General features: G+C 45.6%; 1 protein-coding gene across 3 annotated transcripts in view; it reads left to right on the top strand.

Moving 5' to 3' along the window:
* KIAA1549L (KIAA1549 like) overlaps positions 1 to 12,490 on the top strand; it is a 273,623-nt gene that overhangs the window by 189,286 nt on the left and 71,847 nt on the right. For all 3 annotated transcript variants that reach the window (XM_076002045.1, XM_076002044.1, XM_076002043.1), the window contains one exon: positions 3,930 to 4,101. In XM_076002045.1, coding sequence (XP_075858160.1) covers positions 3,930 to 4,101 — 172 coding nt within the window. The remainder of the gene's footprint in view (positions 1 to 3,929; positions 4,102 to 12,490) is intronic.

The raw sequence follows: 12,490 nt of genomic DNA, 5'->3' as shown, positions 1-12,490 counted from the left end.
CTCTGGAGTAGGGACTTCCTAATTGGAATCTGGACTATCCCTGGCATGTGAACCCCCAATGGGTCATTGCCCACATCTAGAGTGTAACTGAACCATGGCACAAATGCATAGTATCACACATCTATGAGGAAGCATTTCAAGAGAAATTGCAGCCATTAGCACAGTCTGTCTGCAGATCATGTCCCCAGGCAATCTTGTGAGTACAAACAACCCAACTCCTAGAACACATTTCCTTGCGTGAGTCAGCATCATGCCCCTGATGGAGACTCCGGGTCCCTCCATTCACAGCTGGTGAATTTGACCCTTTATCCTGCTCGTTCTAAAATTTTTGTGGTCTGTAACAGCCTCATCATAAGGGGAGGGGATGGTTGATTCCAGGTTTGTGGTTTCCCCTTTGTAGCTTTCATGTGAGCCCTGTAATTTACACTCTTCCAAATGACAGAAAGGAAGTCACTGGTGCTCAGACAACTGTGAAATGGGATTTGCATCAGCCAAAGGGGGAGGAAGGACCACGTTACATTCCTGGTGTTATTTGTAAACCTAAGAAACCTGGCACATTCTGCATGTCTAAAAGTTCCCAGAGAGATGTTCTTTCCCTCATTTCTTCTAAGGGCTCAGTGCACTTGGCCCTTTTAGCTGCCTGGAAAGTCTCAGGAAAGCAGGTGGGGGTTTATTTCTGCAAATCCCTAATTTACAGAGGCTGTAGATCACCTTCTGGCTTCACCCTTAAAGAAATTTCGGTAAGAAGAATTTGCTATTAAATCAAAATTGAGTGAAGTTATTAGATATTTGAATGGTCATTCACCTTCTACCTGGTTGTGTTAACACTCTCCCCACCTCCTTTCCCAATAGGGAAAAGCGAGACATGCCAAGTTTCCCCTCTAAAAATTCACTCTACACAGCTTACATCATCCTTCCACCCAGAGGCCTTTCTTCTGGGCTCTCAGATCATTTTAAAAGATGAGCCACCTTCATGAATATGCAGATTTAGATGTCTAAAATGTAAAAGTATTTCTCTAGTTGACATATTTGAAAAATGGAGTCCTAAAAGGGAATACAAATGACTAGTGACATTTTTTAAATGTTTGATTTTATTTGTAATCAAAGTAATGCAAGTTTTAACTACCACAAGATGCCATTTTCACCTAGCAAAGCTCAAAAAAATGGCACTACCTAGTAATGATGGGGATGCAGTGAAGTGGGCTTTTTCAAACACTCATAAATGAGTTTGACCTTTCTGGAGGGCAAGTGAGTAATTTAGACAAGAACCTTTTAGAGGATGACAGACTAACTCCTAGAAATTCATCTGGAGGAGATAGAGGAGAACACAAAGACAAAAGGGTAAGGACAGTGTTTTCCAGAGAGTGTCCAGAAAATGACCTGTAAGGTGTCTTGAGGTAAAGGTGCTGTCTGGCCAAACTGGTCTGGGCAAGTCTGCATCCCATAGCCCCATCCTGAAGATTCCCAAAGCATATGTGCCTATAAAAACCCTTCATTTTGTTCAACATACTTGTTTCCAAATTGAAATGTTAATAAGACCCTTGTTTTTTGTGGTAATATCTGCATTTCCCTAACATTTTATTATGAATGTTTTCAAACTCACAGAAAGGTTGAAAAAATTATATAGTGCATGCCCAAACACTCACAATCTAGGTTCTGCAACTAATATTATATACTACGTTACTATTTTGTATTTGGTAACATACATCATTTCCTTATACTTTCCATAACATGCAATTCTATACACTTCCAAACCATAGATTAGTTTTGAAGTTCTAGCACTTCATATAAATGGAATCCTACAGCAATACTTTTTTGTATAAAGCATTTTTGATCTAGCATAGTGTTTTAGAGATTCATCCATTTTGTTGCATTATTCAGTAGTTTATTTTTGTTGCCAAATAATATTCTCTTGTGTGAACATACTATAGTTCGTTTATCCATTCCTCTGTTTCCAGTCTGCAGCTTTAAACAAGGTTGCTGTGAATGTTCTTCTGCAAGTCTTTTTGTGGCCACATGCTTTCATTTTCCTTGGAAATAGGAATGGAATTTCTGGTTCACTGGGTTGATGCATGTTAGTTCTATAAGAAACTGCTAGATCTTTCTGCAAAGTGGTTGCACCATTTACACTCCCGCAAACCAGACATGGAATTCCAATTGCTTCACATCCTCATCAACACTTGGTGTTGTCAGTCCTTCTTATTTTAGCCATTCTGGTGGGTATACTGTGGTATCTTGTGGTTTTAATTTGAATTCCCCCACTGAGCATTTTTTATGTGCTTATCGGCTATTCAAATATCTTCCTTTGTGAAGTATCTATCATATCTTTTGCCCACTTTTTATGGGTTGTAGTAATATCTGTTTTTTTAATTGTTATATGTAGCATATATACAAAAGAATATAAGAAATATGCACAATTCAAAGAACACTAATAAAAAGAACTCACAACCCAAAGGGTAAAAACATTGCACTTACCTTACCCCAGAAGCCTTTCATATAAAAGGCTTCTCTGATTATACTTCCTTCCCTCCCTTCAGAGTTGAGCATTATTCTAAATTTTGTATGAAATCATTTCCATATTTTTGTATAGATTTTACCATTCATGTGTGTATCCCTAAATAATATATCATGTTGTTTTGCCTGTTTTTGAATTCATATTCCGTGATTTGTTTCTTTTGCCCAACATCAGGCTGTTGTATTTATCCATGTTGATAGGAATAGCCATAGTTCACTCATTTTCACTACTCTGTGTCATTTCATTGTGGTATATTTCATATACCTTAACTCATTCATCTAGTCTTTTATCAATAACCTGTGAATTTTCAGTTTTTTTTACTGCTATGAACAATATTGCTATAAACTTTTTTGTAATATCTTTTATTATTCTATGAAACTTATACTCTGTAACATACGCTTTGGAAAATACTATATTAATCAATTGTTAATTATAGTAGCAAAAAGTTGATAACCTAAATGTTCAATAATAAAGGCATGCATACAGTAGAACAGTATGTAGTATTAAGATTTATGCTGTAGTATTTATGATTATCAATTGTTAATTACAATAGTAAAAAAGTAGTAACCATCCAAATGTTTAGTAATAAAGTATTTGTCAAATAAGTTTATGAGGAAAGCATTGCAATGCCATGTAGAAATAAATACTTATGCTTTTGTTATATTTAAAGCCACTTAAAGATGCAAGTGCAAATAGCAAGATATGATGTTATATAGATATGATAAATAATAAAGGTTTGTGCGGGGAAAAAATAAGCATGGAAACAAATACTCCAAAATGATAAGAAGAATTAGCTTGTGATAGATGGATTATAGATTGTTTTTATTTTATTTCATTTCCTGATGCTATTCTATATTTTCAAATTTTCCTATAGTTTTATATATAACTTTTAGACTGAAAAAAAAAAGCAGGACTGTTATTTTAGAAAAAGAACTTTGAGTTTCCAAGTACTGCTTTTATCAGAGATCTTTTGAATTGCAGACCTGTAAGTCAATTTTTTTTTTCCTTTCTGGCAATTGCAGATATTTGAAATTAAAAGTCTCATTTGAGAATAACCTAACGTGCCCTGAATTAAATGTGAAGGCCTATTTTCAAATGAGGCCAGAGTTCTGTGCAGGGCTGGGATACATCATTAGTCCACGTTTTCTTTTCCAACCTCAAATTGTTCTTTCTAGATGTTCATATTTTTATTTTTCAACCCTTTTTCTCTCCTCCCAGTCTCCTGCTCTAGTGATAGCAGGCTTCCTGAGATGCTGGATATAGGGAGGGATGCAGAGGTTGGTGTCTAACGTCTATGCAGTCGGTCCACTTAGCCACAGAAGTCGGGAGAGGAGAGCCTGCTAGTTGCCTGAGTGATTATTGCAGGGTCCGTGCAAGATGCCCTGTAAACACACAGCCTCTGTTTTTCTCAAAGATGGTAAAGATGCAGCGTGTGCCAGGCCCGAAGGACCCGGCGGAGCTGACGTACTACACCCTGTACAACGGAAAGCCTTTGCTGGGGACCGCCGCTGCCAAGATCCTGAGCACTATTGACTCCCAAAGGATGGCCCTGACCCTGCACCACGTTGTCCTTCTGCAGGCTGACCGTAAGGGGATAGTCTTTTCATTCAGCATTTTTAATGCCGTTACGTGTTTCATGCAAATCAAAGTGGTTCCCCAAACTCATGTTCATAGTCTCAGAGCTAAATGTATTTCTGTTCCGGAAAGTTCTTACGTAAATCAATCGGCTATGTTTCCTGTGTTGTTTGAAGCAATAGACTTTGGGTAAGGGATACGTTTTGCATATTGGAATGATGGTAATGATATCACTTTGCCCCCAAGTCCTACCCACTCTTCCTCCTCAGTATTACTTAGTGAACAGCTATGAAAAATCACTATAACTGAGATTCTATTTGTATGCTGGGGAAATTAAAGATAATTTGATTCAACAAACATTTATAGAGTCCTACATGAACTGGGCTTAGTGCCAGAGGACGTACAGAAGTGGGCGAGACTGCTTCCTACCTTTAAAGAGCAAGGAGAGTTAATGCAGTTGCAATGGAATCAGATGCAGGAAAGTGTTGCAGGAAGGCAATGAGACACAGGGCCCAGCAGAGGGAGGACTTGCTTTGCAGGGGCATCCGGAAAGAATGAACAGAGGAAGGATATTAAAAATAATAGCTGCCTCTTTGAGTAGCCTCCCTTGTGGCAGCTACTATGCTAGTCACTTTACCTAGATTTTCTCACTTTCCACTCTCATCGGAGCAATGTTTACTCAGATCCAAACTAGAGGAGAGGAAATGGAGGCTCAGAAAAGTTAAATAACCTGCTCAGCATCACAGAACAAGTACTTAGGTGGGTAAGATATGCATCTAGATCTGTTTGACTTCAGACCTGTGTTCTTAATTATATTATACCCTAAGATTTCAGCAGAGGGAGGGGGGCTTCCAGAGAGAGAGAGCAGCAGGAACAAAAGAAAGGAGATGAAAAGTACCAGGTGTGCTTGAAAATAAGGAATTCAAATTGCCTGGAGGAGTTGATGGAATTAGAATGGTGTATTGGTTGGGTGAGTCAGGCTGTGAATGGCAGGGGAAGGAAATTGTCCGTACTATGAGCAGCCATGAGGTGCTGTTAAAGATCTAAGCAGGGGAGTCTTATCATTGGAACTGCCCATTCTTTAGGGAGGCTAATTGGTCCACAGTGTCCAGGATGGGAGAAGACAGGAGGTGGCAGGACCAGTGAGGTTCTATGGTGTCCCAGGCATTGGGGACCCAAACATGGGCTGTAAAGGAAGTGTGGGAAGGGTATGAAGGTGAGAGACTGGGTGGTAGAAATGTTAATATTTGGCAGCATGCTAAACATGGAAGGGCATCTCTCATGGGTTTCCTCATTACTGTCTATGCTCCTCCAAAACCTGACACCTGGCTTAGGGTCTTCATCTCCTCCACATCCCTTGCCTTAATCCAGGTGACTTTTGCTTCCAGGGTGATGGTCCAGACCACGTGTTGTCACGCTTGGCCAGCACATCCTCACAGATGCACTTTTGCCTGGGAATGGTGATGGCCACTCTCCAACCTTGCGTTTGAAATGATGTTTTTAACTAAGGTTCTCTTCCTTTCACCTCTCTCTTTCCCTCCTTGTGGGTTCTGTCCTCTGGTCAGCTCCTTGCTTCATCCATGTTGCTGCCTGCTCTCCAGGTGGACCAGGTGCCAAGCTCCCCAGGCTTCTGTTCTTGCTCTTTCTCCCCTCTCCAGATGGGGAATAAATCATAGAGAACAGGAGTGAAAACCTTTGCAGGTACCAGGCGAGAGGGGAAAGTGCCAGAGATGGACGCTCGGAGAAGTGGGTGGATTTGGGCTATTTTGGGGGACAGAGCCCAAGGACCAAGACAGTGATTCTCTGTGTGGCAGGAGAAGGAGGTGGGGTCAGAGAAATGAAGGGTGACTCCTAGGTGTTGGCTTGAGCACTGGTTGTGGTGTCGTTTGTTGAGATGCAGAAGGTGCAGGACCAAGAGGGTCACTGGGGCAGACATGTGACTGGGGCAGATGGAATCGAGAGTTTGCACTTAGACATGTGAGGTGTGGGATGTCAACTAGACATCCACGTGGCACTCAGGAGACATAAACTTGGGATTTGTCATTGTATAGACCTTTCGAGCTAAGGGAGCAGGTGAGAATAACCAGGAGATGCGTCTAGTGAGAGAGAAAAGGGCACGACTGAGCCCCCGGGGAAATCCATGTGTGGGAAGAGCAAGAGCCAGCAGGTGACACCAGCCAGGAGCAGCAGGGAGGTGGGAGGACACCCAGGAAAGGGGAGGGCAGGAAGCACACGGAGAAAGCGAATTGCAGAGAAGGGAGTGAGCTCCTGTGTCAGTGCTTGTTCTCGAGAGGCAGGGTACGCTACGGATGGAGATTGGTGGGCTTCGGTAAGGGGAGGTCGGGACAGGAGTGGAATCGGGCCCAGAGGGGCTGAGGAGAGGAGCCGGGTGCGGATGTAGTGACAGCAAAGGGGAGAATTTGATTACCGAGGCGCTTGCCGGAGGGCACAGGGGAGATAGTGGCGAGTGCGTGGATGCCCAGGGCGACGCTGTGATAGGCAGGACTTGCAGGAGCAAAGTCCTTGAGTGGTGAGGGCTGGGACCTGGTACAGGGACGAGGGGAGAGCAGAGTGCAGGGCACATTCGGTGATGGAAGCCGGGGGACACTGTCTCTGATTGTTGCTGCTCCCTTGGGGCATAATGAAGTGAAGCTGGCAGCCAAGGCTGAGGTTGTGGGGGGACTTGAGCTGCGGTGCAAGAATGTACCCCAAGAATTGGGAGCAGACTGCTGAGGAAAGTGCTGGGAGGTTGGCAGGCCTCCCCGCCTCCTTGGTCCTCACTGCCATGTGCAGGCCATTTCTTCCCGTCTTTCAAAATCCCAGATCTTTTGAGCTCCCCCTTCCTCACTGCGGTCATTGGAGATACCCCAGTTGGGGCCCCCCAGCCCCATCACTCATTGGGACATTTCCTGGCTCCTTGTCCCGTCCTCTCCATCACTTGTCCCAGAACATCTGCTACTTTGGCCTGCCAGCTCTGTGACCTCCGCATTTCCACCCCAGGCCGTGTGGTGAGTGGAGTTTTCAGGAGAAGAGCTGAGGCGAGGGGGGCTTTGCTGGTGGCGGTTGATGGGGAACGGTGGACGGGGTCAGGAGCCTGAGCAGAGGAGAGAGAGACACACGGAGCCTTTCGGAAGGGAGAGACCTGGTGGTGAGGGAGGGCCGGGCTCAGCGGGGGCGGGGAAGGCAGGAGTGGAGCCCTGCTCTGCCTGGCTGCAAAGCTGCCACCCTGGGAAAGACCTCCATCCCCAGGAGAAGTTAAGGAGGACAAGGGGGCCCATTAAGAAGAGGTGGCAGAGATTTTTAAAGTCCCATTTTCTCCCCATACTTTTGAAATCAGCCTACAATGTTAATCTGAGGTCAGGACTTTAAAAAAAAGAGAGAGAGAGACCACAGAGAAAGACAAGGTGAGATGTCTTGTGGAATATTTTACATGCCAACTTAATTGAAGACACAATAAATGTCAATGATAAGAAAAAAAAGAGGCCGGGCGTGGTGGCTCACGCCTGTAATCCTAGCACTCTGGGAGGCTGAGGCGGGCGGATTGCTCAAGGTCAGGAGTTCGAAACCAGCCTGAGCAAGAGCAAGACCTCGTCTCTACTATAAATAAATAAAAAAAAGAAATTAATTGGCCAACTACTATAGATAGAAAAAATTAGCCGGGCATGGTGGCGCATGCCTGTAGTCCCAGCTACTCAGGAGGCTGAGGCAGGAGGATTGCTTGAGCCCAGGAGTGTGAGGTTGCTGTGAGCTAGGCTGATGCCACGGCACTCACTCTAGCCTGGCAACAAACTGAGACTCTGTCTCCAAAAAAAAAAAAGAAAAGAAAAGAAAGAAAAAAAAGAGTCACAGAGCAGAACACTTTGTTCCCCTGAAGGGAGAGTGTGAACGCTCTGTTGTATTCCAGCGCCCTCCAAATCTCCCGTTCTGGGCCAAGGCAGGAGTGTGCGAGGCCTGCGAGGCCCTCCTCAGCCCTCCTCGCCTCTGGGTGACTGGCGGCACTGGCCTCCTCGGGAAGCGGCTGCCCCACCTGCAGAGTCTGGAGTGAGGGGCTCTTCAGAGCGGTTGGGCAGCGGATGGAAGGGCGAGGAGTCTCCCCATGGAGAAGCAGACTGAAGCGGGAAGTGCTTGGCCTCACGTGGCCATCAGACATTTATCTCAAAAGAATGCCACTTAAAGAAAAATAGGCTGGCACGTTGGTGAAGAGGACTCACGCTCTTCGACAAACATTCATTGGGCACCTACTATGTGCCGGGCACTGCTCTAGGCGCTGGAGATAGAGGAGCGTATGACATGGACAAAAATCCCTACGCTTGTGGAGGTTACGTTTCTGAGTGGGTAGATCACGTAAACAAAATAAATAATACGTTCCATGCTAGCCAGTGCTACGGAGGAAAATTGGGCGGGGGAGGGCTGGGGGATGCCAAAAAGATAATGACTGCAATTTAAAATTGTTGGGGCTTCCAGAAGAGGGTCACTGAGGAGGTCACCTACATCTGAAGAAGTGGAGGGAGGGAACGGCCCCTGAGGGTATCTGGGGACCAGGTTCCAGACAGAGGGAGGAGGCCTTGAGGGGGCTGAGTGGTAGCAATGAGGACCAAGGTGCAGACTAGGACCACAGTCACTATGGCCTCACGGGCTGGCCCCGAGTGGGATGAGAGGCCGAGGGAGGGTCTGGCAGGGGAGCAGTGTGGACCGAGCACTCAGCAGCCGCTGGGCCCCGGGCAGACTCTCCCCTGCATCCGTTCACACTGGCTATGAACCCGGATGTTCCAGACGTAGGGGACGGCCACAAAGATGAGCTGGAAACATTTTTGATGGATTCCTTCTCCTTTCAACATCAGTTCCATGTGAAAATAACTTATTCTGTGTTTACATTAATTGGACCCTTTGATTTCATTCCTTCTGACAAATGCTTGTGCATGCGTGTGTATGCACACACACACACAAGTATATACTTCCATTCATGGGGTTAACTCAGAACCAACTTAAACTATTTAAGAGAAACTTTTCATAAAAATATCTGACCTCCCTGGGGCTCAGTTTCCTCATCTGCAAATTGGGGATAAGAATGGCAGGCAGGCAAAGGACCTATCACAGCACATAACACACAGTAGGTGCTCAGAACATGTCTTGTTTTCCTGTCTGCCCTCTACTGAAATTCTTGCAATTTAAATAGCCATTCATTCCTTTTCACCTTCAGACATGACTTTGTACTTTTAGATCATTATGCCAATGAATATATTGGGTTTGGATGACTTCAATTGACCTAACTTTACTCTCATTTTGACTGTTAAATGAATTTATTAATGTGCGTAAGATAAATCTGTTCTCTCCCTATTCAAATATAGGTGAAGGGATTTTTATATAAAGCACCAAGAAGAAACATCCACTAAAACAATAAAACTGAATGAAAGCAGAACACATAAATATTTTATTCTTGTTAATGAAGAAAAATATATATATATATTTATTTTGGGTGTACACTGATATACTGTACATTTTTCTCCATCAGGATAGAATAGCCTAGCCAAAAGAAGCATATTGATATTTTTCACAGAAGCTCTAAACTTTAAAAAATGTTAATGACATAAAACTCACATATGAATACTGAATTACTGAAAGCAGTAGCAATTAAATGTTTAATGTCAACAGAAGAACATTATCTAATGAGCTGTTTTTGGAAGTTAATGTGATTAATCACCAATTGATTAAAAACTGTGGAAGAGAAGTCCTTTTGTGCTAATGGATTTTTCGTTGTTTTTGTTTGTTTGTTTGTTTGTTTTTTAAGACAGGATCTTGCTCTGTTGCCCAGGCTAGAGTGCAGTGTCATCATCATAGTTTATTGCAGCCTCAAACTCCTGGGCTCAAATGATTCTCCTGCCTTGGCCTCCCAAAGTAATGGGATTACATGCATGAGCCCCCATGCCTGTCCCCTTGTGTACTAATAGTATTCTGAGCCTGAGGACAGCCAGATGAGAGGCAGATCTTGGCTAAGGAGGGACCAGTTGAAGTCAGAGGATGGCTAAAGTCAGAGAGGAAGGCCATCTGGCTTCTTAGGCAGGTCCTCACCATGTGGCATGTGCTGGTGGGGTCTTCATATTTCAGGGTCTGGTCCTCAGCTTTGCCTAGTAGCCCCCAGAGTTCAGCAGGATCAGGAGAACCAATTCATGCTAACCAGGCTTGCAAGAGATATATATATAAACCAACCTGCCAGTATATTGATTTAAAATATAGACTAAAACTACCACAGAGATGAGACTTCTCCTTCTAAGTTGTCGATACTCTGTCCTGTGAGAAAACCTGTATGGGGAGCCAAATTGTAACAGGGATAATGGTAGTCTATGTATATAGTCCTTCAGCTTTTAATTGAGCACTTACTATGTGCAAGGCTCTGTTACAGGCCCTGGGGATGTAGCAGTGAACAAGAAACAAGGGGCTCCCTGCCCTCTTGCAGTAAACATTCTAATGGAGGGGGGCAGGGGTGACGATGAGCAGATACAGGCACAGGATGTCAGATGGTAATAAGTGCTTTAGAGCCTTGCTACTCCAAGTATGGCGGGAGGAGGGGCCTGCAATGTGGGCATCACCTGGGGGCTGTTATAAAGGCAGAACCCCCGAACCCACACCCCAAACCCACAGAATCAAAATCCACGTTTGAACTAGATCCCCAGGTGATTGGTTCGTACATTAAAGTTTAAGAAGCACTGCTTTAGGCCAGGCACAGTGGTTCACGCCTGTAATCCTAACACTCTGGGAGGTCAAGGCTGGAGGATCGCTTGAGTTCAGGAATTTGAGACCAGCCTGAACAAGAGCGAGACCCTGTCTCCACTAAAAACAGAAAAATTAGCCAGGGGTCATGGCACATGCCTGTAGTCCCAGCTACTCAGGAGGCTGAGGCAGGAGGATTGCTTGAGCCCAGGAGTTTGAGGGGGTGGTGAGCTACGATGATACCACTGCACTCTACCAGGGGTGACAGAGCAAGACTTTGTCTCAAAAAAGAAAAGAAAAGAAAAGAAACAGCGCTGCTTTAGAGAAAAATGAAGTAGGATGAGGGGGGTGGAGAGTGCCTGGGGCAGGGATGCTTATTTTATACACAGAGCACAGGGAAGCCCTCACAGAGATGATGGCCCCTGTACAGGGCCCTGTAGGAAGTGATGGGGAAGCCAGGTGCATATCTACGGAAAGAACATTCCAGGTGAGGGATCAGCCAGTGCAAAGGCCCTGAGACAGGAGCATGTCTGCACGTTTGAGGACCAGTGGGAGCTGGTGGGACAGGAGCAGAGTCAGTTAAGAGAAGAGCAATAGGCTGTAAGGCCAGAGAAATAGAAAAGGAGGCCAGGCTGCCCGGGGGTGGGGGTACAGGTCACTTAGGGTCTTGTAGAAATTATAAGGACACTGACTCTTACCCTAAATGGGGTAGGAACCCCTGCAGGGTTTTGAGCACAGGAATGTTGTGATCTGAGTTTGGGGTGACCCTTCTGGCTGCTGTGTTGTGAATAGACCACTGGGGACAGGGGCAAGGGAGGAGGGCTGCTGCAGTGACTCAGGTGGGAGGTGTCGGTAACATGGACCCCCGTTGGAGCCAGTGGTAGAAGGAACTGAAGAAATCCTGGGTCTGTTTTGAAGCAGAGGTGACAGGTTTGTTGGTGAGTAGGATGTTGGGTGACAGTGCAAGAGAAGGGCCAGCATCGACGGCAGGGCCCTGGGCCTGAGCAGGTGGATGAAGCAGCTGCCGTTTCTTAGAGTGAATCATATCTCAGGAAGAACAGGTTTGGGGGGAAGTTAAGAGCTGGGCTCTGCACATAGTATGTTTGGTGTGTCGGTTAAGTGTCCAGTTGGAGATTTGGGTAGGAAGTTGGATGTAGGAGTCTAGAGTTCAGGGTAGAAGTCCTGGCTGGAGAGATGGAGATATGTACTTGAGCAGCATCAGAGCACAGATGGTATTTAAACCGTGAGTCATGAGACCGTCTAGGGCAGGCGTCCTCAAACTACGGCCTGCAAGCCACGTGCGGCCCGCCGAGGACAGTTATCAGGCCCGCCGGGTGTTTCTGCCGCCGCCGCCTGTCCTGCTTAGCAGCTGACTTGTCCCGGGCCCACAGTGCGCATGTGTGGAATGTGCGTCGCACTCTCCAACGGTCTGAGGGACGGTGAACTGGCCCCCTGTTTAAAAAGTTTGAGGACCCCTGGTCTAGGGAGCAGGAGAGAAGTTGGGTGGAATTAACGGATGGTATCACCAAGCTGACACAGCCGGTGCAGCCATCTCGTCCGCCAGGGCAGACCTGTGTCCAGCTAGTGTGCCCCATCTGCAGCTGGGGCACCTTCTCCTGGCATGTCTGGTCCTTGCCCGCCCTTTGGTTCTCTTTAGATTCCTGCAGACGCCACTCCCTGCCGGTAACTCTT

This window comes from Microcebus murinus, chromosome 4, assembly GCF_040939455.1.
Source record: "Microcebus murinus isolate Inina chromosome 4, M.murinus_Inina_mat1.0, whole genome shotgun sequence".
Taxonomy (NCBI): domain Eukaryota; kingdom Metazoa; phylum Chordata; class Mammalia; order Primates; family Cheirogaleidae; genus Microcebus; species Microcebus murinus.
This window is presented reverse-complemented; position numbering and strand designations above follow the sequence as displayed.